The 26,016-nt window shown below is 37.8% G+C and overlaps 1 protein-coding gene across 1 annotated transcript in view; it reads right to left on the bottom strand.

The window, feature by feature from the left end:
- si:dkey-11f4.7 (piezo-type mechanosensitive ion channel component 2) overlaps positions 1-26,016 on the bottom strand; it is a 52,679-nt gene that overhangs the window by 2,891 nt on the left and 23,772 nt on the right. Inside the window, exons 20-52 of the mRNA XM_038294089.1 lie at positions 25,953-25,985; positions 25,601-25,713; positions 25,104-25,279; positions 24,196-24,372; positions 23,217-23,381; positions 22,794-22,994; positions 22,499-22,703; positions 21,565-21,666; positions 21,310-21,475; positions 16,425-16,668; positions 16,213-16,309; positions 13,321-13,480; positions 12,839-12,928; positions 12,606-12,697; positions 11,690-11,755; positions 11,065-11,177; positions 10,779-10,899; positions 10,614-10,688; positions 10,353-10,519; positions 8,486-8,682; positions 8,214-8,372; positions 7,244-7,576; positions 6,891-7,149; positions 5,423-5,611; positions 5,147-5,344; positions 4,932-5,065; positions 4,421-4,568; positions 4,113-4,327; positions 2,720-2,878; positions 2,453-2,600; positions 1,482-1,670; positions 1,248-1,340; positions 737-906 (exon numbers count right to left, since the gene is read on the bottom strand). Of these exons, the coding sequence (XP_038150017.1) occupies positions 737-906; positions 1,248-1,340; positions 1,482-1,670; positions 2,453-2,600; positions 2,720-2,878; positions 4,113-4,327; positions 4,421-4,568; positions 4,932-5,065; positions 5,147-5,344; positions 5,423-5,611; positions 6,891-7,149; positions 7,244-7,576; positions 8,214-8,372; positions 8,486-8,682; positions 10,353-10,519; positions 10,614-10,688; positions 10,779-10,899; positions 11,065-11,177; positions 11,690-11,755; positions 12,606-12,697; positions 12,839-12,928; positions 13,321-13,480; positions 16,213-16,309; positions 16,425-16,668; positions 21,310-21,475; positions 21,565-21,666; positions 22,499-22,703; positions 22,794-22,994; positions 23,217-23,381; positions 24,196-24,372; positions 25,104-25,279; positions 25,601-25,713; positions 25,953-25,985 (5,154 nt within the window). The remainder of the gene's footprint in view (positions 1-736; positions 907-1,247; positions 1,341-1,481; positions 1,671-2,452; positions 2,601-2,719; positions 2,879-4,112; positions 4,328-4,420; positions 4,569-4,931; positions 5,066-5,146; positions 5,345-5,422; positions 5,612-6,890; positions 7,150-7,243; positions 7,577-8,213; positions 8,373-8,485; positions 8,683-10,352; positions 10,520-10,613; positions 10,689-10,778; positions 10,900-11,064; positions 11,178-11,689; positions 11,756-12,605; positions 12,698-12,838; positions 12,929-13,320; positions 13,481-16,212; positions 16,310-16,424; positions 16,669-21,309; positions 21,476-21,564; positions 21,667-22,498; positions 22,704-22,793; positions 22,995-23,216; positions 23,382-24,195; positions 24,373-25,103; positions 25,280-25,600; positions 25,714-25,952; positions 25,986-26,016) is intronic.

Below are 26,016 nucleotides of genomic sequence, written 5' to 3'. Positions count from 1 at the left end.
ATGAATAATTATTATTAATGAAATGTAGGTCAAATAATAATTTCATTGCCTCTTGAAGTTTCTTTAATAGGAAAAATAACTCATCTAAGACCTAAAAGTACAGATGGAGAAAACCAAACCTGAATTAAAAATTTACAAAGCATCCAGTTAAGTGCTTGATTGCAAAATTTGCAGTTGTTATAAAAGAGCATTTATAAATGCGAATTCTGCTTCTAGAAGAGACAGCCCATAACATCAAACACATGATGTTTTTTAACACAAAAATACAAAGTGTCCGTAATTAAACTGTAAACCTACCTTACTTAATGTGTTTACTGAATAGCATTTTGGATTTGATTTTAAGATGACCACTAGATCAAAATGTTTCAATTATTTTAGATCAAAGCATAAAAAGAGATGATTTTTAAATCTAATTTGGAGTGGGTGGTAAATGCATCCACCAAACAATCAGAGGTTTTTCCTCCTGGACTGAAGAGTCATTCCGGGCATGACCACATGTCTTTATTTATGTGTAGAAAGATTTTTTTTAAAAAGCCATATTTGCAGCAGTTGGAAAACACAACCAGACACTCCTTTCAGCTCCTCCCACTATTCTCTGCGATTCCTTCCTGTCTGCATTATTGCTGATGACTTTGTGGAATTCCTCCATGTTTGGGTCAGCAACCGCTACCTCCTCTTTTGTAGATCCAGGTGTTTGCAAATGAAATACAAAGAAAAAAAGCAACCAGAGCCTAACCTGAGCAGTGTCCATCGTAAAGTGATGTATATGTGAGAAGAGTTGCTCAGTTCCTCAATCATTGCTGCACGACTGGCAGGGCTGATGGTCCATAGCAGACTGGCATCACTTTTGATTTTAGCAACAACAATATCCTCTGCTTCATAGTTCATCAGGAACTGCATAGCACCCTGGAACACATAGTGAGGGGGAACAGCATTACATCTTGTTCTAATGGCTTTCAGTAAATGGCATCACTACATTATGACACTTGGAAACTCTGATTTTATTTAAACTGGAAATTAGTCTCTGAGGATTTTCAACCTTAGAGAATTGAATCTCTATGTAAGTCCTTTAAGTGTGTTTAAGGGCTTTGATATATTCATCAGTTTTCTGTTATAAGCAGGATTTATTCATCTGGACTGATATGAATCTGAAGCACACATCTAAACAGATATTTCTCCTCTTTTTAATTAATTGTAGCTACAGGTTTTTTTTTATTTTATTTTGCTGAACAATGAACATATCTTACTGGATGAGTAGCATAAACTTTTGTGAGTCGGTTGAATCCAGCTTCTGAGTATGCAACCAAGTTCTGCTCCTGGGCGCTCATGGAAAACAGAGGCTGTAAAAGGGAGCAAAAATTGGAGAAGTAACATAAAGGCATGCTCATTTGTAGCCAGAGATTAAAATGGTAGCTTCCACATTTTTCTGTGTCTAATGTAAAACTTTATCAGACAGCGTTTTAGCTGCTACCAACACTGACCTCATATCCTGCAATGCTGAGCTGGATGGAGACATCCACCGGCTGATTGGTTACTCCCACCGCTGACTGGACCAGAGACATGAAGAGGAGCGGGAACCAGATGATGCTAATCAGAGCGAAGATTATGAAGCCTCCCATCCCATATTTCACCACCTTCTTCTTCTTTTGCCCTGGAGGATGTGGATATTTCTGGAAAATAGTTCACGGCCGATTAGCCGCTTCTTGTTTAGATAAATAATCCTAATTTAAACTAAAATCTTTTTCACATTGCATTTCTTTAAACAGGGAAACATTTAATCATATTTACTAATTGCTTTATGGACTTTCAATCATGACGTCCTGAAAGTTTAAATTAGTAGTACAGTAGTAGAGGGGCAGCAAATGTATTTATATCGTTGAGCTTTTTCACATTCTGAGAGCAAAAAACTTCAGTGTATTTTACAGAGATTCATGTGATAAACTAACAACTGTAAGGTGAAACTGTGAGGAGAAAATGATTTTACTCAGATCATCCAAATAGGTAAATAAAATAGAAAATCCCTTTATTTTCTCGCAATTGGGAAATTATAGTGTTACAGTAACAAAAGATTATAGCAAAGGTTCTCAAACAGATGTGGAACTTAAAAAACTACCTTGTTAAACTACCTTTACATCAACAGAATGAAGGTTTTGTCCATTCTTCTTTGCAAAATAGCTTAGTGCCCAGCAGCTTGGAAGATCATCTACATGTTGCAATACTCAAGTATTTCCACAGAATTCAGTCACCTCTAGACTCTGTTCTCTTTTTATGTGACTCCTGAAGGCAAACGGCTTATATTGGACTTTATTAAGAGATGTCACTGAACACTGGGCTGAAAACGAACATATTCCAACTTTCTTTGCAGCCCAAGTCACAGTCTTAGGTTGTAGGTTTGGACGCTATAACAAGGCACTATATGGTTAAATATACATACTTAAAAATCCTCTCTTACTTTTTCAGACTCTCTCCAGCATTTGAGGATAAATATGTTAGCGTAGATATCTTCAACACAAATCCAGCTGGAGAGAGAGAGAGTGGTGTCTGTCCAAACCCAATCCATCACAGCCCTCAGTTCTGTGAGGAAAGGAACCATCCGAAAGCTGAAAGGTGAGAGGAAGACAGCCATTCAAAAAAAGAAAAATACATTAATAAGTTGATGTGTTTTAAAAGGTAGGGTTTTTATTTGTATGGTTTAGGTTCCTCCTGAATGAAATTGTACCCTTGAAAGAGGAAGAGGTTGAGGTAGTTGTAGTTCTTGGTAAGGAAGTTGCCCAGGATGCGGTTTGGGTAGCCACACTTGATTTGATAGGCAGACAGGCCAAAGTAGATGCACTTTACAAAATACCAAAGCTGAGCGATGGGGTTTCTGTTGAACCTCCTGGATCAAACAGATAAAAGAGATAAGAGAGACATCAATTATCAACCTTTCTGTGTTTATTACCAAGCGACAGATTCACTGCCTCTATAGTGTCTGAGTTTACTGTGATAGCAAAACGACTCAGCGTGTAATAAAAATGCTTTTTCAGTCTAGTATGTTCCTTCTTCTGCTAATAAAAGTTGCATATATTTTTTTTCTAATGAGTTTATTAATTTTAAGGGATGCAAACCTAACCCAGGTTTCTGGTAATCAGTTTACAAGGACTGATTATTTATAGGCATGAAAATCATATTTATTTGGAAAGGTTTATATGCAAAGTATAAAAAACCAGGAGTGGTTACACAAGTTTTAATGTATTGTGCATTACATATAGTCATTACAGGTTTAGGATTTTATATCTCTAATATATCTTAAATTTCTCTAATATATCTTTAAATAATTCTAAGCAAACTGCATATTCAGCAGTGTTTTTGTACCTAACAAGTTTTTCTTATAGCTCTGAATAGTTAATAAATAATTCTTCTTGGTAAAGATTCTGCAACATTGTGCAACGCACCAAACGCAACAAACCCTCAGCATGACAAGGCCAACACCATGCTTGACACTGCTCGTTGGTTTAAAGCCAAATCCTCCTTATTATTCAATTCATTTAATTTAGATAGCACCAATTCACAATACATGTCATCTCACGGCACTTTACAGAGACAATTCAAGCTGTTATCGTGTCCAAATATGTGAACCATTCTCCCCTGGCTATAAATATCCCCTGGAAGGTGGATTCTGAAATGTTCCTTAACATCTTAAATATTTTTCCTTCAAATGTGGGTCAGTCGGGTCAGGTAGTTAAAATGTGGAAACATCTCAAACGTGAGTGAAAACATATTCTGGACAAGATAAAGCAGGCTAACATGAAGCTACTCAAATGGACGTAGTGTCAATCTAATAAATTATTGAGATCTTCCAACGAGAACACCTGTCAAAAACCAACATTTATGTAATTCCGTTGCACCATAAACAAATACATTTTACGTTAATTGTAAAGAGCTTTTGATTTACTCTGCATCTAAACCCTGTATTGTCATAATTTATTTCTGAATATGATTCTTAACAAAGAAAAGTGAATTACAATATATCAAAATTATGCTTTTAGTTTAAACCTGGAGACTGATTATTGATGACGAATTTCAGGGTTCATGCAAAGTTCCAAAAGTGAGTTTACGAATCAAGCCCTGACCTCTCTGTGACCCCAGGAAGGATGAAGAACATCCAGAAGTGAATGCCGAACACCAACACAACCTGGAAAACACATTTCCCCAGCAGAGACTTCTTCAGGTACAGGGCACGGTCGACAATCATGGTACCAAACTGGATGAGCAGCATGACCAGAAAGGCCTCAGGAACTTGGTCCTCTGACAGAGTCTCTGAGATGTCCACTGATGCAGAATATTTCTAAAGAGGCGGTGAAAACAGTTTCAAATTCTACACACCTTCCTGTTGAATTATGATGGCATGCTGTAACTAGCTGTATTTTTATGTGTGTACCCCAAAGGCGCCGTAGCCATATATGGTCACAATGAAATTGACGACATCAATAAGAAACATGAGGGCGTAGACGTCACAAACAGGACTGTAGTCAGGGTGAATGATGTCATAGAAGAACTGCCTTATCGGGAGATAGATGTGAAGAGCTCTGAAAAGAGGAGAGGGAGAGGAAAACATGTCACTTCTCTCCACCTAGCTGAAATAAAACACATTAATATGTGTATAACTTCATATATATTGGTAGAGAGTTCCATTGGGGGTAATTTCAGTGACTGACTGATGCAAAGTATTTCATGATTTTCAATATCAGGAAAAAAAGAAAGTTAAAGCTACAATATTTTACGAAATAGAATCTGGAAAGTGTGGCATGCATTTGTATTCAGCTCCATCCATATTCCTACTATCATGGCTGCTTTTCTGTCTCTGCTGCAGAAGTCCGGATCTCAAGGGATTCTATATACAATAAATATAGAAGAATAATGATAAAAAGTCCAGGAGAGAAACAACGTACACCTCTATGGCAGCAGTTTTGACCTGCAACATCTTTTCTCTGATGTGCTGTCTGATCCTCTGCTTCCGGGATAGAGGAGCAGTACGTCTCTCTCCTCTCTTTTTCTTGCTGGACTGCTTCTTCGGCTTCACCTCTTCAAGGATACAGATTACACATTTATAAACCATCCAACATGTTAGACAGCTCCTAGAGAAACTTTTCTCACCAACAGACTCACCAGAATCCTCTTTCTTTTGTCGGCAGAAGATGGAGGTGGTGGAGGCCTGAAAGGGGAGGAATTTCATCTGGCGTAAAGATTTTTCTTTCCTCCCCATCTTATCTGCTCCCGTCATCTTCTTCTTGTCGACTTTCTTCTTCAGCTTCTTGAAGAAGTCAGGCATCTCGACCTCTTTGTTATCCCACAACCCGTGGCACTTTAAATTTGGGAAAAAGAAATGAGAACTACCCCGCTGGCATCCGTGTCACAATTCGTTGTCAAAGAATAGATTTACCTTCAGAATAGATCGATGAAAAAACAGAGCAAGCAGCTGGATGAGGTCAAAGAGGACATAACCATCTTTCTTCTCCACTCCGATGATATTTGGCAGGGCAAAGGGCCGGTCTGCATTGATTCCTCTGTAGGCAGACGTGGTCCAGGGGAAGAAACCAAACTGGAAAAAGTACTTTACTACAACTGTGAGCTGGGACAACAAAAAAAGAGGGAGATCAGAAGGGATTATCAGCCTATTAAGGGATGAAGTTAGAAGTAATCTAAATCTTTATCATCTCACAGACCACTGTTCAAACCATCATAGGAAGAAGACAATAGAACAAATGTAAACCCATATATATATATATATATTTGCGTAGCCGCCTCATTGGGCGCAGAATCGCACGTTGACGTCGCCGCCATATTGAAAACATATGAAACTGGACACACGTAAGCTGCAGGGTGGCAAAAGCGTGGCTATATATCTATATATATAGATATCTATATATATATCTATATCTCTAGACAGACAGACAGACAGACAGACAGACAGACAGACAGACAGACAGACAGACAGACAGACAGACAGACAGACAGACAGACAGACAGACAGACAGACAGACAGACAGACAGATAGATAGATAGATAGATAGATAGATAGATAGATAGATAGATAGATAGATAGATAGATAGATAGATAGATAGATAGATAGATAGATAGATAGATAGATCTGGTACAGAAACAGATTAGGAACAGACTGGGGAACTATTAAAGACATAAAATAGGAGAAAAAGTCCTAGGACAATAAGGTAAAAAAAAAAAGACAAAAGTAGTAATATTGTGAGAAAAACGTCATATTATGAGAATTAAGAGGAACATTTCCAGATTAGTCACAGTTTGCAGAACTATTTAAGTCCTGGACTAATAGGATCTTCTATTAATTATAGAGTACAGAATCAGGAGAATAAGGCCAATGGGATATGAAAAAAAAAACACTGTAATACTACAGAAATTAAAATATTACAAATATAAAGTATATTCTGAGAATTATTTCCCTCTGATACTGTTTAGGTGTCTGTGTCTAACAGCAGATTTGCCACATTCAATATGGCGGACGCTCTGACCCCTCCTCAGCATAGGCAGACCTCGTCCAACGAGGCTTCTACATATATAATGCCTATGTGTAAACCTACTTAGTGTTAGACAGGTAGCAGCCTGTTTAACATTCGGTCTTGTAGATTTATTTGCAGCAAGAAAGTATCGACTCAGAGGGGTCAAAAAAATGCAGGCCAAACTTTTCAGATTCTCATTTGCATTGATACATAGATCACACCAAATCCTGATTAAAGCATGAGCTGAAGGCATCAGGCCCATTTCCAAACCATCATGAAATACCATATTTATTAGTTCCTTTAATTGAAGAAGATGAAGAAAAAAAGGTTTTTCAGGAGACAAAAACAAAATGCTTGCAGCGGCTATAATGACCTACCTCTGTGTAGATAATAGCCGTCATCCAAAAGCGTTTGGTGGGCCGTGGCACAGACAGCATGGCCCAGAGGAATATCAGAATCGGCAAGATGAGGGAGAGAAATGAAGCGGACACAATGTGGTTGAGAATGATGACAAAGTAGCACAGCATCTCTGACTTGGACACCATGGTGTTATAGAGGGCAAAAAGCAGCTTGACTGGCCTCGGTATTGTCTTAAAAAACTTATCAGACTCTTTGATCTCATCGTTTTCAAACATGCTGTAGGACAGTGAGAAAGAGAAGCAAGAGAAAAAAACATTGTGATATGTTAAAACAGACGGTTTGCTTTTAAATTATTCTAATTTCTACTGACTTGTTGAGCAGCAGCTCGCTGGCAGTGAGGTTCCTTGTTTCCTGAGTCAGAGGTCTGGGAGTCTCTGTGAGGTTAAGACTTTTTTCTTCTTTGCTCTCTTGCCTATCCAGTGAGATGCACTCCATGTATCTGGAGAATCCACCCTCTTCTCTCTGCTGCAGTTCTTCATCCAGCTCATCTTTCTTCAGTCCTGGATCATCTTGTTGGTCTTCTTTGTCCACTTCCTTTTGATCCAGGTCAGATTTCTCACTAATCTCTGCAGTATTCAATACATCCTCATCTTGTATCGGATCTTGATGATGATCATCATCATTATCATCACTGTCTCCTTGGCTTTTAAGAAAAGAAAAATGATCATAATTGCTGGCATGACGCCACACCAAAGATTACAGCATAAATTACTTCTGATAAAAAGAAAAATTAAAATGAAGCAGCTAAACTGAGAAACCAAACCAAATATTAATTTCTATAACCTTTTTATTTGGGAAATGTCTTTATCAAAAGGTGCCTTACATGGTTTTTCTATACAATAAATGTTTTAATATTATGGTTTCAAACAGTTTTTGGGGGGATTTCTGTCCTTGAAATGGATGGAAATAAAATAAATGCAAGCAAATGGTTTCTCTCTGAGGCATGGGTGGTTCTAGAGCGGGGCCAACAGGGGACACTGCCCCTTTAGAACTGGCCCTGTCCCCTATGCTACAGGAAAAAAATGCTATATTAATATATATATATATATATATATATATATATATATATATATATATATATATATATATATATATATATATATATATATATATATATATATATATATATATATATATATATATATATAAATTATATAAATATATAAATTAGTTTAAATATATAATATATAAATATATATATAAATTAGATCTTCTTTGCTACAGTTTAAATCATAATTAAACTTGAACTAAATGTGTGTCCGACATCGCAACTCCTTCACCTTTGTGGAAGATCGTCAGTCTCAAAGGAGCTCTGGTCGATGTTGGCCTCTTTAATCAGTCTCCGTCGAAGTTGGGAGGCAGGAGCGACAACAGGGGGCTCGTCTAGCTCTTCTTGTGTGGGCTGCCGGGACACCAGCAGTGTGTCATCTGTCATACAGCTGAAGACAGAACAAGATGCTAGAGTTTTCATTTTGTTTGTTTGTTGGTTTGGATAAAATACAGCTACAAAAAATAGGAGGTACAGATAGAAATACAGAGTCTAGCGACCTACCTGGAAAAGCTGCTGCCCCAGGATGTTTTAGAGGCTTGGTTCTTAAGCTTTACATAAACATGATGTGAGGAGGGGACGGCAGGTGGGGTGTGAGGAGGAGATGGATCATCTAGACCTTCCTCAGATGACAGTGTGTTTTGACGGGATATCCAGGTTTCATAAAACTGCTTCACACTCTCCTGACTCACTTCTTTTCCCTGCAGACAGAGAAAATCATAATGGATTCATTAGCAGACGCTAAAACTGTTTTAAAGCCAGACAGCATCCTATCTAAGAGCCAGAAACATATAGCAAACTGCATGAAAAAATTTAAATCAAATTTTTTGCATTGTTTTGTGAAGCTTAAGGCTAGTTCGTCATTTCATTTACTGACACTAAAAAAGCCTTTTTTTGAACTTGCCCTTTTAAAATTGACATGCGTTTTCATGTGTTGAAGATGTCATAACGTGTGCTGCACCATCTAGAAACAGCAGAAAACATTGTTTTGCCAACATAAACACCTTTCTTATGAATAAGTGTTCAATTCATGTACAGCCACACAGAAAAAGGAGGGAGTGAGCAGTCTTTCTTGCTTAAATGAAGATCTTTGCTGAGAGCATGAATGTTTCTTTAAAAGTAGCTCAGAAACAGAACGCATCTTGATTTCTAAGTGGGTTTTTTTTGAGGAATTTGCTTTGGTGTTTTGGTGATTCAGACAGACAAACATACAGTCAACCTAAATTAATCTGGAAACATATAAAAATATATATATATGAAAAAATAGAGGAATAGCACCATTTCAGATCTTAGAAACGTACATATATAACCATATGAAGTTAAATTAAATAGTATTTACTAGTAAGTGTCAGTGGGATATCAGGGGCCTTGCCAATGAGGCTAGCTGCAGACGAGAAGATGTTTAGGAGTTTATAAAATTGTAATCTGCCGGAAACAATTTTTCTGGCACAATAAACAGCTATTTTTGACATTGAAACACAAACAGTTGGTGTGATGACATAGGGAAGATTATGGATGTTGTACACTGTATTTAAGTCATAATTTCTCATAGATATTAACTGTTATGTTTCATTTGTTTACTAAATAAACATGCTGATGTCGGTTGGTTGCATTATCACACAAATAAATAAAATGTCTACGAATTATCTTGGAGGCAGACTGGTGGCGTCAAAGTTTAGAATCAATCTTGTCTTTACTTTTGTGAATTTCAGCCCTCAAAGATAAGGACCAATTAGTTGTGGAAAATCACTGCACGGCTGACATCTAAATGAATACTGTAATAAATGAAAGCATGTGTGTCCTAACATCAGAGTAGCGCTGTTCACAGCTGGATCGCCCATCACGATGCTGACTGAATTTTATTACTTTCACCTTGATAATTTCACAACTTACAGACGAGGCGTGTATCTTTGTGCTTTTATACTCCCTCTGTAGATTGCAGGCTTGTCAGGTTTCTAAGCTACTGCCCACAGACAACAATTCTCCTTCTTTCCTCCTCAACTCTGAAACCCTCCTCATCCCTTTCATGCTGCTGTCTTTGGTTTCACTTCTCGTTTTTTGAATGTCAGTTTTGGTATTTGCAGTATTTGTCAGCATCCCCTGCTTGCTAGAGTACAAGTCTTGCTATTATACTAGAAACACAAGTGTTAACACTTCCTTAACTGAAAAGATAAAGTTACAAAACCAATCAGATATGTATGCCCTTTAAAACTCAATGAGAAGTTCACAATGCAACCTAAACCCAATCCTAATCCTAACCCTAGACCTTGTGTGAACTTGCAGCAACAGTTTGAAGAGGTAAAATTCCATCAGCTGCAAAGAAAAGTTTAATTTATTTTCCAGTAATCTGGCTTAGGTCTGGTCTTTTCACCTTCTTTTGCTGCTGGTTGAGCAATGCTCGCTCTAATCGCAGCACTTTGGAGATGTCCAGGCTGTCTTTACAGAAGGCGTTCAGACCATCCGTCATATCGTCGATGAGCGACTGCAGAAACACAAAGATGAACTTCAGCGTGCTCAGGATGCGCTGCAGGATGTTTTCTGTAGTCAGGAACAAAACAGGATTGATATGATTCAGAGTTGAATTTAATAACGGAGCTATTTAGAAGTACTTCACCTCCTCTCCCATGTTTACCTCTTTCCTCCTCTCCCTCCTCCCCCATGGCACTCTCATCCAGGTCATCTTCACTGGAATCGGCTCTGTTGATTCCTTAAAAAAATACAGTTTTTATCTTTTCCTTTATTTTTTTTAAAGGTCTATTTGTTTTTAATGTCTGTGGTGACTTCATTTTCTTCTCACCCTGCTGCTTCCTCAGTTCTGTCTTTGCCCTCTTCTTCTCTTCTTTCCTTATCTTTTTCTTTTCTTTCTTTAGATCCTTCAGAGCTGATTTGGAGCTGGTAGTCCAGGCGTTATAAGCCCACTGGAACATAAACATGCAGATAACTTAAGAGCAAAAAAAGCTTTCTAATTTCTTTAACAGGAAAAACTATCAGTGTATCTGTTGGTGTGTTGCTCCTTGAAAAACCAAATGTAAATGAATAATTTGTTTTTGTGGTTAATATTTCCTTTTTTTGCCTCAGCTCACCTGAAAAGCAGATTTCTTCTTCAGTGGTTCCTCTTCCTCTTTTACCTCTGTTACTTCTTCTTCCTCATCCTCACTGTCGCTCTCAAACAGGTGGTAGCCACAATTGTTCTCCACTGCATAAGATAATAAGGTCAACACTCTTATTTTGCAGAGAAAAGGCCCCTGAATAGAGCAACCAAACAAAAAGCTGCTTTGTTGCAACATCAGAACATTTTTTTTTAAAATCAGATTCAATCCCAACACTCAGTTTGACCAATTCTCTGATGGGGAAAAGGGAATTTAAATATTTGGACATTTTACAATATCTTCAAATTATATCCATAATATCTAATTTTCTTTTTCTGTTACTTTCTGTCACATATGCTTCTAATGTTAAAGACCAAAACAAAGTATTATACCGTTGTGAGGCTGAAGAAAGTAATATTTATTTAGTACCTAACAGATTTTCTTCCGGGATTTTCCTCTATTTAGATAAACATAACTTTCCTTTCACTTACTAATTATGTGCTACAATCTTTGACATAAAAACACAAAAACAAGGCATTAAGTTTTGAAACATGAGGCACAATCCACAGAATTGTTTCTGAAGGAATTTTGCATTGCAACGTGGGATTTCACCACTCACCTCCAGGCCGAGAAACCCAAGGCTTCCACCATTTTCCTGCATCTTTCTTTGCCTTCTCCTCATCACCTGCAAGAAAACAGTTAGTTCTTGTCACCCATCCATCCATCCATCCATCCATCCATCCATCCATCCATCCATCCATCCATCCATCCATCCATCCATCCATCCATCCATCCTGGCCTATCTCTGGCAGTCTATGGGTAAGAGGCTGGGAACACCCTAAACAGGTCGTCAGTCTGTCACAGGCTAAACCACAGACGTACAATCATGCACACATACACCTAAGGACAAATTAGAGATGCCAATTAACCTAACAGTCATGTTTTTGGACTGTGGCAGGAAGCTAAAGCACCAGGAGAGACAGAGAACCCAAGCATGAATGGGCAGAACATGCAAACTCCATGCAGAAATCCCTGGGCCAGGAATTGAACCCAGACCTTTCTTGCTGCAAAGTAACTGCACCACCCTTAATTCTGATAATTTGACTTGTAATTCACTAGCAAAGGTAAAGACAGATAACGTTGGTCCAAATCGGACTAAGTGAAAAACAGGAATTTTAAACTTGATTAACCTCAGTTTCATCTCAGTTGTTGGTATACTTTTTTGCATTACTGGAGTGAATGGTGGAAATAGTCAGGTAGTCGAAAATAGCCTAGATGCATTTTTATTGTTAAGAAATTTTATTAATCAGTGGATTTTAGGATTTTAATTGTTAAACACAACTGAGAACCATCTACTAAGGGTTTATTGTGCAATTCTTAAAAATTAGATATAAATTATGCAGGATGTTTTTCAATAAAAACCACTGATTTGAAATGTTATCTAATACATTAACAAGGGCAGCTATCCTTTAGGTATTTTTTTAAAATCCTTTAATGGCTCCTTTCAATATATAATATATCAGAAAGCAAAGTACCAGGTGTTTCCAGCTCCTGAGCGGCGGGGGCCTCGGCTTTGTCCGATGCAGCAGCAGGAGAAGTCTTCTGCTTGGATTTAATCTTCTCCATCCTATAGAGCGAGAAATTGAGGGGATAATTTTTACTCTCTGTTTACACTTTTAAGAGAAGTTAAAAATGGAAGTTGAGGGGAAATAGGCCTGCCATGGTTTTAAACTGGAGCCATTAACTGGCTTTTTCTGCTCAGCCTTACTGTCTCTTTAGTGCCTCAACAGATTTCTGCTCCATCTCCAGTCTGGCTGCAACCTGTTTCTTCACTTTGGCCTCAAACAGCTCAGCACCCCTTAGAGAGATGCAGAGAAATTAACATCAGTTCAAATCTCATTGGTATCAGCCTGTTTTTACTGAGCCACTAGTGGTTTTTAATGGATAAAAAGATCACTGTCATCACTTTCTTTAGTTCTTTTACCTGGATGGTCTCCTGAAGTTTGTGAATAAGTCACAGATTTAATAAAGTTGCATTTAAATACAGTCAAGAGACCCTTTAGTTGGGCATCTGGCTGTAGTAAAGGCTAAAGTTTAGCGTAACATTTCCTTTTTTAATTTATCATTACTAAAACATAAAATAAAAAAAATAAAAAAACATTGAAATAGTTATTTAAGAAAAATCTCTTGAAACTGTTTTTATTTCAGGAAAACGTTAAAATTTTATATCAACAGTAAACGAGCACAGACCTGGATGCTAATATCTTAGCAGACTTGAGGTCAGACACCACGTAGAGGAAATAGTAGCTGAGGAAGACCCTCCTCTGTGCCAGGAGGACGGTGAAGCATATGGCATCCCAGACGATGCCAGCTTCCCCTTCTGGCAGCTCGCACTCATCAGTCGGCTCAGCTGAGATTCACAAAACCAAAAAAAAAAAAAAACGGTTTACAATTAATCATATAGATATTCAAGATCTAACTAAACATCTTAAGTCAGCAATTTTCTTCCTTTTTCACAGTTCATATACCAAAGGTAATCTCAAGACACAAACATGTTTAATCCATATCCTAACTTATACAGTTACATTGATTATAGAATATTTTAAAGGCATCCACTCCTCAGACCAAAAGGACATGGAAAAATAGTTATGCTAAAGGAGATATTAAAGATATATTTAATAATCCTATATTACTGCACTAAAAATGCTTTTCATCTTTAGCTGTAAGCAGAAGATTGTCTCAATAAAAAAAATAAAAGCTTTGAAAACCTCAGCCTGTGTGTAATCATCTCTATAATGCATTTAACCGATATGACTTTTCATTGAAAATGTTTTTTTTTTTTTTTATGAATCCAAGATTCTGTTTCTCTCAGTCTGATTACCTCTGATAAAGATGAGCCATTTTCCCAAATGCAGGTGCCTTGCAAAAGTATTCAAACTTTCTATCCCCGTCTATCACATTACAGCTACTAACTATCATTGGGAATTTGAGTCAACAGCAACACAAGGTGGCTCACTATTAGAAAGTGGAGGGATTTCAATGAATTTCACTTCAGTTCCAAATATTATGCTGTGCCTTCGTTTGTAGCTATTTTTCCTCTGATTGCCCTAAATAAGACCAATTACCCCATGGTGTTTTCAAAACACAATTCACCTTTCTGTTTTAGAGATTATTAGACAACTAACAGCATCATGAAGACTAAAACCACAAAGGTCAAGGGGGAAGCTGTGCAGGAAATGTCCACCCTCTTACTAGCACAATTTATATCATCGTCAGAGGCTTCATGTATAAAATGCCCCAAAAGTATCTTTCGGTTTGTAGTGGACCCAAGAAATAAAATCAAGGAGCAATGTACACTGAGGGTTTGCTCAGCGCCGTTCAGGATCAACTGAAACTAATCAGAATGTGCTAAAAGGAAGAAGTATGACCACAACATTTATATTTTTCAAATAAATTATTGAACGCAAACCAGATTTCCATAAATCCCTTGCTATTAAATCTGCACACATATTTATACAACTATGCTATATAAACTGATTATCACTTCACTTTAATTCAAAAATACTTTATTGATCCCAAAGGGAAATTAAATAATGCAGTAATTCATATATATATATATATATATATATATATATATATATATATATATATATTGTAATGTACAAATTGATCTTTAATTATGTAGAAGGCTCCTAGAATGCTGCAGAGCCACATAACTTTCCCTTCTTCCACTTGTAACACAAAGATAGTTCTTAAAATCTAGTGCATTAATGTCACTAATTAACTACAATATTTTTTGATTGGTAATAATTAATTTACTAAAAATTTTAAATTCACTGCTGCCACCTTCTGGTTTAGAGGGGCACTACATGTTCCAGTGGTTTATGTCCACATGGGCGCAACAAATGACCTTGTAAATGATAGGCTAGGAGTCCTGGCCACCCCTTTAGCTCCGCCCCTGCACAATTCACATCTTTCTATATACATAAGAAAATACTTGGAGAAAACTTTTATGGTGGCTGTAAAAGACTTGACACTGTCTCTAAACATCCAGGGAAATGTTTATCACACTTTTAGATTTCAATTTGAAAAACAAGTCTTTAATAAGTTCATAATTTCCATCCAGTTTGCGATAACATAGCTTTTTATGTTAACCACTAAAGAACAAAGAATCCACCTCTCTTCAGTCTCTGTCTTTATGTCTGGAAGATTTGACTTAATGAAGATAAAACAGAGGTAATGATTTTTGGCAGATCCACTGACCAATCGTGGCTCTTTGGCCCAGTATGTCAAGCCGGCTGTTACAAATTTAGGGGTCAAGATGGATGCTGGTCTTAAGCTGGAGACATTAGAGCCGTTGTAAAATCCAACTTTTTCCACTTAAGGTAGCTAGCATAGTAAAACCTATTCTTTCAAGACAGCATTTTGATACAGCGATGCATGCATTTGTGACTACATGGCTGGATTATTGTGATGCACTTTATATATGGGTCAATGAATTAAATATTTCCCAGCTTCAGAGGGTACAAAATGCTGCTGCACATCTTTTAACAGGTTCATGCAAATTTGACCACATTTCCCCTATTTTAAAATCATTTCATTTGTTTTTAAAGTTCTTAATGACCTTGCCCCTCCCTACTGGTCTGAGATGTTACATTCTTACACACACCCTCCCGTTCCCTCAGGTCGGCTGATCAGATGCTTCTGAAGGTGCCAAGGACAAAGTGCAAGCTCGTAGGGGACTGTGCCTTTTTTGTGGCAGCTCCCAAGCTATGGAATGATCTTCCTTTGCATTAGACAGGCCTCTTCACTCACTGTTTTTTAGTCTCTTCTTAAGACCCATCTTTTTTCTTTGGCTTTTGGCACAGTCTGAGAGGTTTCACTTTGTTTTATTGTGTCTGTATATTAATATGTATTTTATATTTGATCTTTTCTATTTTATAATTGCATTGTATTTTATGATCGTGTACAGCACTTTGGTCCTGTCAGTGTCTAAAGTGCTTCATAAATAAAGTTGGTATGGTATGGTTGTACTAACTTCCTAAAATTTGATCAAATACAACCGCGAAAAAGTAGACGGGTAAGAATATGTCTTCAGATACTGCAGCAAAAGGCAACAGGTAAAACACGGCCGACACTTACGAATATCATAGCCTTTGATGGTGCAAAACATGCTGAATGCCTGAATTAACCAGCAGCTGTTCTTCAACAGGCTGTCCAGATATGCACAAGCACCAAGCTGCAGAAAACAAAGAAACGGGTCATGTGACATTATTCAAAGACATTATGTTTTTGCATATAGAAGCCCCTTAAATTGTGATGTATTTTCCATCTTGTACTACTTTTCTACCTACAGACAGGAAGTTTTTCATGGCGATCACAAAGCAGGTGTAGGCGATGAGCCAGTCCCACAGGCGAAGGATGTATCTAACTGGCTGCATTAGGACGCTGCCACCAAACAGCATGAAGTAGAAACAGGCCACAAGGTAGCCCAGGCAGAAGATGTTGATCCGTGTGGTGCCTGTGATGAAGATGAGGCAGAGGACCAGCCAGAAAAAGTAGCTGAAAACAAACACCTTCACCATGTCCAGGTAGGACCTAAAGGCAAAACAGAAAGACAGGTTTACTCTTTGAAAAGCACTGGAGAGTCACCATCAGGGAATAAAAACCCCAAGATGATCCAAAATGTCTAAAAAGGTTTAGCTAACCCTGATTTAGCTGATTATTTTATTTCCAACAGAAACAGAAGAAAAGAAAATAGAAAATTAACAAAAAACACAACAAAAACAACTTGTCATGGTTTTGGTTATGTTGTGCTTTACTTTGCTCCTTGTTTTCTAGTTTTATTGGTTTAATTCCTATTTTGTTGTAATTTCTAGATTTATGTTAGTTCTCATGTTTTTCTGTTGTCCTCTGTTCCCCTCTTGTGTGTGTGTGTGTATGTGTTCTTCTTCTTCTTCTTATGGGATTTTATGGCGGTTGGCAGACTTGTGAATTGTGCATTACCGCCACCAACTGATATGGAGTAAAGCAAGAAAACAGGAAACGATTCACCCCCCCAAAAAAAAAAAAAAAAAAAAAAAAAAAAAAAAAAAAAAAACCTGTGTAACTTAAACCAACATAATACTAAATCACATTTGCCCATATAATTTTAATTTACTCTAGGTCATCTTAACTCTGCCAGTTTCTGATGGTCCCATCGGTCCTCCCATCATACTTCCAACCATCTCCCAGTTCAAATCTTTAATGTCCAGATATTTTTCTGCAGCCTTCACTATTATTTTGATTTTTTCCGTTTTTTTTTGTTGTCTGTGCAGTACAATTAATAACTTCTACCATGAAAAGAACAAAATTTGTCTTTTTAACAATAAGTGAGTCTTCATCAATTTTTAGAGATTTCTCTAGAGGTTTGGAATTTGCTGTGTGTTGAACTGTAGGTTTGGGGTTTTCTGACTGAGATGGGATCCTTTTTGCAGCTTCAGCGTAGGTTATTCCGAGCTCAAATTTCATTTTTTTAATTTCCTCAGACCTTTTGCTTGCTTCACAGCCGCGATAGGCAGCAGTATGTTCTCCACCACAATTACAGCATTTTATTTTAGCTTCTTTTCCACATTTTCCGTACTCATGTTCTCCTGCACACCTTCCACACCTCTGTTTCCCTTTACAAACTGCTGCAATGTGACCGAATTTTTGGCATTTGAAACATCTCAATGGTGGAGGATTGTAGATTTTGACATTATAGCTTATGTAACCGATGAATACTTTGCTTGGTAATTGCTCTTCTTCGAATTTAATTAGCACAGATAAACTGTCAGATCTTTCTCCGTTTCTTGTTGTTTTTAACCGTTTTACTTCTTTTACTTTTGCACCTCTTATGTTTTCCAGAATCTCTTTTTCAGAAATTTTTAGAGGAACTCCTCCAATGACTCCCCTGCTGAACTTTTTGTTCTCCATTAAGCTGCACTGAACTCTTATCCCGTCAATTTTGTTGATCCGTATTGCTTTGCCTTGCTGGGCGCTGTCTCTGCAGATAATTAGCAGGTCTCCACTGTACAGAATTCTGGCACCTCTGACTTCTCCGACAAGTTTATTGATGGTTTTTGTTAAGTGAACCGGATTCCAATTTGTAAAAGAGTCTGCCTGATTAACGACTTTGAATATGACTTTGAATTCATTTTGTTGTGCTGTGGAATGTATGGAATGATCATCACTGGATTGTTCTGAACTAGATTCCCCTTGAACTGATCTCTGTTTTTTCCGCTTTTTCTCATTTTTTGATGTTGCTATCTTCCAACCTTCATTGTCACTATTTCCCTCTTCCATCCCACAAGAATCGCTTCCTGTTTCCTCACTACTCACGGCCCAAGACATTTCTCCATAAGCAGCTTCAAAACACGCGCCATGCACCAAACGACCATCCACATGCAATCTTTCCGGCCTTCCACCTCCGACGTTTCTTCTTCGTGGGAAATTTTAGTGCAGCGTTTGCTGTGACTGACCCTCTCGTCCGTGTGTATGTGTTCCTTTCCCCTTGGCTCCCTTGTCTCCTCACACCTGCTCCTTGTCTGCTCGTTAGCCCTCCCTTTGTCTCTGTCAGCTATTTATGCTCTCCCTCTGTTCTCACTCTTTGTTGGTTCCTTTGTTGTTGCTGGTCCTGTCTTCGCTGTAATCGTCTCCCCTCGTCTCTCCCTGGCTTCTTCTACGTGTTTTCCCTTGATGTCTCCATGGTTCTGGTCTGTTACATTTTTAGTTGGATTTTTGGACTGCCTTTGTTAACCTTTTTCATTAAAACTACAAGTATCGGTCTCCGCCAGTCACGTGACTTTTGTTGCTAAGACGCCATTTTAGTTGGAAAAGGTGTAGTGTAAACAACCGCAGCATAGCTAAACGAAGGACTAAAGGCCTGTTTACATAGCAGCCTGTCCAAGATAAGTCATTACAGTTAACATAAGCCTGAAAACGGGGGCGGATTTAGGAAAATCGGTCTCCGCCAGTCACGTGACATTTGTTGCTAAGACGCCATTTTAAGTGGAAAAGGCATAGTGTACCGCGCCCGAGGTAAACAATTGACGTCACTTGGCGGAGACCGATTCACCTCTGCCTCTGCATTTGGGTCCTCCAAACCACAACCAACCCTGACACAACTTTGAGAAATGAAAGTGTTGAATTGACATCTCTATAGCTTTTATTTGTAATTTTTTGAACTTTTCCTCTAGAAATGACCCAAATCCTTCAAATTGAGCTTAACTTATTTGCTGCTCATGTGTATACTTGAAATCTACCTACAGGTAAGATACAATATGTTAATTATCAAATTGTTAAAACTTAAAAAAATGAAAAAATATATATCAGCATGAATCTGTTTAGATGCACCAGTTAGAATTTAGGATTTTTTTTTTTAAACCAAATGGGATATAGAAAAAAAATACTAAAACAAATAAATAAACCATGCAATACTTCATAGTCTACCATAGTCTTATATAAGCATGAAAATCAGTGTTTACAGTGTATTTGATACAATAGACGCTGAAATCATCAAACCTTTGCAATTACTCATAGCAAATAAAAACACAAACAGAAACAAAAGGAACTAAAGGAGATAACTTTATATTTTCAGGGTTATGAGGCGTTACTTCAAATACAGCTCTCCATTTTCCTCAGCCTTACTTCCAACTGCTGTATTTAAAAAATGTGCCTTAAAGACCAGTTTTGCAATTAAACAATCAAATAAAGCAGAGGATTTCTCAGCATTGATTTCATCAAAAGAAAGGATCCTAAGGATCTGACCAATTACTGAGTGGTAAGTTGGTATTAGTTTTAGGTTATAGGATATACAGTATGATTAGATATAATAGATTAGAGTAAACTCTGTGTATGTATCTAGACTCACTCCAAATCATATGGAAATATAGAGGAGCCGCTTTTATAACCCAAAGAGATTCAAAATCAGATGCAGTAATATCATTAAACTGTTGGGAGCTGGAGAAAATCCCATCTTTCTCCAGCAGAGTCCGCCGTGGATCCTCTGAGGGAGCCTCCTGCACAGCTGCAGCTCATCTAGATCATCAGAGGATCCACTATATAAGCTGTCTTCAGACCTTGCCTCAACACCGCAGTGTTGTTCCAGTTGGTCAGCACTAAAGCCTAGATCTTTGTTGAATCTCCATGACTTTGAATCCAGGTTGGATTCTAACCACTGTCTCTGTGTTTCCAGGAAATCCGTGTCTCCTCTGTGAAAGCTCAGGAAGAGCTAACCTGCCGAGCCGACCCTCTGAGCCAAACTCTGAAGATTCTCTGAGAACCTCCAAGCAGCTCTGGACTAGAGCTGGGGAACCAAAGCCAAGGTCTGTTCAAGCTAGACGTGAGACGCTGAAGCAGCAAACGGACTCTGCTGATAAACCCTTCTCCAGAACCAACAGTGACTCTCCCAAAGAGAACCTCAAGAACCCTCAAGGTACAATCAGTGCATCTTTGGAAATCAAATCCTGTCAGCAGTCCATAACAGCACTGTCTCTCACGCAGACTCCGGTGAAACCAGAACCCAGGCCCGAACCAGCCATCAGTACATTTTGTGTGTTGTGCAAAATAAACTTGTTAAACTTTTCATCCTTGTGTCCGTCAGTGGTGTTCTGCATTATTGGGTCTCCATTAGAGAACCCATCATGACATAAACATCCCGGTAAGTAGGGCGCCAAAAAGATAGTTTTAGATACAAGAGTAGGACTGCAACAATTTAGCAGAAACTGTCAACAACAACAAAAATGCAGAGAAAATGCAGACAATTCTACAACGCTAAAGTTTGATTAATGTAGGACCTGTCCACAAGGTCCACATCATTTAGTTCCCGTGACCCTCGGCATAGTGTCCATTTGGACAGAATTTAAGCACAGAGCAGAGAAAGATGGTGAACAAGCGACCGTTCCTACCGCCAAGGGTTCACAAATATAAACCTCTAAAGCATCTTGAGGTTTAGCTCTTAACATCACAGTGATCAATTCAATTCAGTTTATTTATATAGGCAGACTTGCACACTAAGCATGGTTGTAGCGACAGTGGAGAGGAAAAACTCCCTTCAACAAATTGTAAAAATTTCCCCTAACATTTCTAATGTTGAAGCAAAACACACATAATAAAAATATTTGCGTTTTTTTTTTTTTAGATCATAGCTAACATAACTATAATAGGATGGGGCTTTGTTATTAAGGGATTCACACAAAGCAGAAAAATAATGATCCCAACCTGCAGTGAAGGAAGTTATCAACCGGTATGAACTGGTTGAAGGAACACGGATCCAAACTACGACTGATCTCTACGTTATCTCCAGCCAGAAGTCGTACAGCTGCTCTGTTCTCCTCCAAAAAAACCTGCCACTGCAGAGAGGAGCATAGCAGCAGGAGGTGGTCATCTGCACGGACAGGGACAGAGATGGAGGTCAAAAGAAGTGATATGAAAACAGAGGGTAAACAAAGAAAGCAGAAGCATCGAAATATTTACAGAAAATGAAGGACGGATTGGGTCTCATTGCAAAGTCTGGCAGGTAGAACCATTTTATGACGTTGGAGCTTAAAGGCTGAGTTGCGGTTCTCCAGGGGTAATCTGAGGACATGTAGCAGTCAAGATCAATGCAAAACATATCATCCATGTTACGTTTTCTAACTCATGCAACTCCCTCACTTATATGAGTGAAAGACGTGTACAGATAGATGCTAGGTTTCCTTAATACTTTGAACATAATGTTGGTGTTCCTCAGGGTCTAACACTGGGTCCTTTATATTTTAGTTCATATTTCAGTGTCTTTTAAACCTAAACTCTTCCATCTTATGTTACTTTATAGGCCTATTGATATACAATTCATGTGTGAAAATAACAATACAACTCTCTGATCTTTTTAAAGTCTACTCAAAGAGCTAAAGTGAGAGAGGAATGAGTGTCAGGAATACAGAAATATGTGATATTGGACTCCCAGTTTAGATATTATCAAATACATAAATGACAGAGTAACTATGGAGAAAAAATACAATGCACAACAAGCCTGGACATAAACTGGAACTGATTAGAACATAAATGAAAATGAGGAAGCTTTTTAAATAGTATTGATACAATAACTTAACTTATGTTTATAAGTTAACATATTATCTATCTTGATAAATTATTATTTCATCTTGTTTTAGTCTGCAAACCTGGCAGGAAAGAGAGAGTAAATCAGCCTCTAAGGCTGAATCTGGCATTTCTACCTAAATGATTAAGGTACTAATGTAAATTGTTGAATAATGTCTTTAAATTAAGCAGAATATATTTATAGTTTTATATGTACAGTATGTTGTTTCCAATAAAACTACAACAAACATGCTTCTGTTTTCTACCATGTATCTCATTTTGTAAGCTGGATAGAAAAAAATGACAAATTATTCAAGCCATATTTTCATACCAACACAGAAAGCAGGAGGGATGCCGATACAGAGGAGATACTGAAACACCATGAGTCCAGCTGTAAAGCAGCAGTATTTGGGCCAAACCTCTCCTATAGCCTTCCTGCGGCGGCGAGACACAACGGCTATCAAAGCACAGGAATGGAGCAAAGCGTAGAAATCCATCCTCTGACCGATGACATTTACTGCCACAATCAAACTGATCTAAAAATAAGTATGAGCACAATCAAGAAGTCAGATGGCTTCAGATCAATAAATAAGTCCATGGTTATTCTAGAAAATCAAAAGCAGCACCTCAAGTCCAAATTTGTAGAAGCCAAAGTTGATGAAGTATTTGATGCAGGGCAGGACGCCGTGATCTAGGTGCTGCCTGGTGATGAACTGGAAGATGATGGTAAATGGAGGACGCTTCAGGTCGTTACGGAGGCGAAAGTAGAGCTGGTGGCGTTCAACAGTTGCTTCAAATACAAGCAATCCGAGCACCATCAGATGGTTCTGTAACATGGAAAAAAAGAAGAAAAAATCTACGTCCATCAAAGTATATTTCTGGGAAACCTTAAAGATACATTTTAGATAATGTAAGCTTTATAAGCTTTATGTTTTCTGGTTCCATCTCTTTTTAAATACAAAACCCATACTAATAATGTATAACTTTATAGATAAGGTAAAACGCAGGTTAGAGAAATGCGCAAGACGAGAATATAGGTTTCCTTTTACCCTCAAACAGGGGAGGATTCTCCCCTCACACTTCCGAAGAGCTCCACACCAGTAGACCGGGTCAACAGGTTCAGTGTAGAGAATGGATCTTTTAAGCAGCTCCAACAGGTTTGCCCTCAAATCTGCTTCATCATACAGCCCAGAACTGTTGGAGACCAGTAAACCCTAAAAGACCAAGATCAGCTTTGAGAAGGAAGGTGGTAAAAAACATTGTGACCAAAAGTTTATTTTTGAGGGTAATTTAAAGATGCACCAGGGGAGACTGGAAGAGGTTCACCTCTACCAGCTGTTTGTGTTTTTAAAACAAATATTTTTGCTACATCTAAAACTTGTCATGCTGTGTCCTCTTTTCCAAAATCCTGCTTGCATTGATCACAATGCAGCAAGCAGGTTCATCAACAAAATAAAATGTGTAAAAAAAACATGACAATATGAGTACACGGATTCATAGAGTACAAAAGTTTTGCCCGTACCTAAATCCAGAAGCTGGAAAAGAAAATCCTGAATCAATAAATCTCTGGGCTGTCTAAATGATTATATTTATTTATTATTTATACTTTATTAAACAAACAAATTAAAAATTTGCATTAAATGTTGATGAGTAATTAAGTGTTATGTGATTTATTAATGGTTAATGTTTTGTGCCTAAAAGTAGACCAGAGTAAGATGGAAAAACAATCTGAAACACATAAAATAGTGTCTGATATTAAGGGAAATAAGCGTTACAAAAGAGCAGAGATCTGACACACAACCTGAGGAAACTATCATCTCCGTTTTCAGCAGACTGTATCCTAAACTTCAGTCAAATAGTGAAAAACAGGCCTAATAAGTTGTTTAAAGATTGAACCTATCTTTCATACAATAAAACTGTTGTGATGTTTAGAAACAACTTTTGAGATTTAAGATTCCTTTCAGAGGTTCCTTTATTTAGATTTTTCTGCTTTATTTTTGCTTTTAAGCCCTGTAAGTTTGAACTTACAGAGGTGCAGTTGGAGGAATAATCCAGAGGTTTGATCACTTTAAGCTGGTAAAACATCTTGCAGACCACCATGACGCAGGCCCACACCGCAGAGATGCTGGAGGCTAAAGGACGTATTCGAGGGAAAGGAAGCGCAAACACCCACAAGACCAGAAACAGGAAGTTCATCAGTGAAACCTATAAAAATGACATTAAGGAAATCTTTTTGTAGTTGTTGTCTGTGAAGTATTAACACAATATATATCCCATGTTCAAGTATATTTAAGCCCCCTACACATTTTCACATTCCCTTACATTGCAGCTGGAAACTTAAATTATACTGGGATTTAATGTAAAAGATTAAGACAATGTAAAGCAAAAAAAGGGAAAAAAACTGAGTAGACCGTCCCCAAAGTGAAATATGAAGGTAGAAGTGTTATTCTATGGGAATACTTTCCTTCAGATACAGTAGCCAAGATCAGAGTTGATAAGAATAGATGTTGGGTGGAAGTAGACCTGTTAAATTCTACAAAAAAACACCAAAACATTGATCCCTGAATGGGATGATTTAGGCACAAAATTGTGTTTAAAAGTTACCGAATCAGAGTCCAAAATGAAATCAAATTGAGAATGAAACACTTGTGCCATGCAAACCTGACTGAGCTTGATTCATTACACATCAAAGAGAAGAAAAAACTATCCTTTCTGCACATCAAGACAGACTTGAAGCTATAACTAGAGCAAAAGATGGTTCAAATAAATATTCATCCAGGGGGCCTTTTAAACAAATCTATGCAACAGTTTTTAGGTTTTACGATGTGAAAGAAAAACTTATTTTCCATATAGTCATGCTTTAATTTTGTTGGGCTGTTATATAAAAATGTATATATATATATATATATATATATGTGGATGCACATAAGTCCTACCTCTTGAAGAGACACCCAGATGATGCCAGAAGACACGATTTTAAGGCTGTGGAGCTCTATGAGTCTCCAGCTCAGCTCCTGGAGCCGACGGAGTCCAGAAACCGCCTGGATGATGAGCAGGCTGGCCCTGTCCACTATCATGACCCACTTCTCCGCACGGCTGCTTGGCACAGTTTCTGGGAGAAAGACATTGCAGACAGTGCTGTTTGTGATTACAATTTAAATGCATTAAAGTCCAAAATGCCATTAAACACATTTTCATCCTGGCCCTCTGTCAACCTTTAAAATCTAAATTAGAATAAATGATTGTATAAAACTGCAGTTGCTGTACAATGACTGATGAATAAAACAGACGGCAGTTCTGGCAGCTCACAAATGTATGAGCTGTTTAAAAGTCTATAGATATTTGACTTATATAATATAATATAATTTCTAGTCTCCTACCTGAACTCCCTAATGTAACATGAAGGCACACTGTAACTCAGGACTTTATTCACCTTCTTCTGCTGCCTCCTGCTGCTCGGCTGGGTCTTTCTCAGAGGGCGTCTGCAGCCCGATGCTGTTCAGAGTCTCCTGACTCTTAGCATTACCTATCTCCTCCTTTACAAGTCTGTCAAAACCCAGAACATTATCACAGAGGAACACAGTTCTTCTCAACATGTTGGATAGGATGGTATAATGAAACCATGTCTCTTTAATGGTCTAGTTAATTTGTTAGTTAAACAGTTTTAACTCCCGGGTTATAGTTGACATGCTGCTCCTCTTTGCAATAAATCACAATAAATGGCATGCAAAGTAAATATAATAGATGATAAACTACTTAAATAAGGATTTTAGGAAAAGACTTACCTTTTCTGGAGCTTTTCAATGTTTTCTTTAAGCCTGGGAACAAAATGGCAAACATTAATTAAAT

This window comes from Cyprinodon tularosa, unplaced genomic scaffold, assembly GCF_016077235.1.
Source record: "Cyprinodon tularosa strain WSP-4 unplaced genomic scaffold, ASM1607723v1 ctg333, whole genome shotgun sequence".
NCBI classification, from domain to species: Eukaryota; Metazoa; Chordata; class Actinopteri; order Cyprinodontiformes; family Cyprinodontidae; genus Cyprinodon; species Cyprinodon tularosa.
Note: the sequence above shows the minus strand (reverse complement) of the source record. Positions and strands in the feature narration are given on the sequence as shown.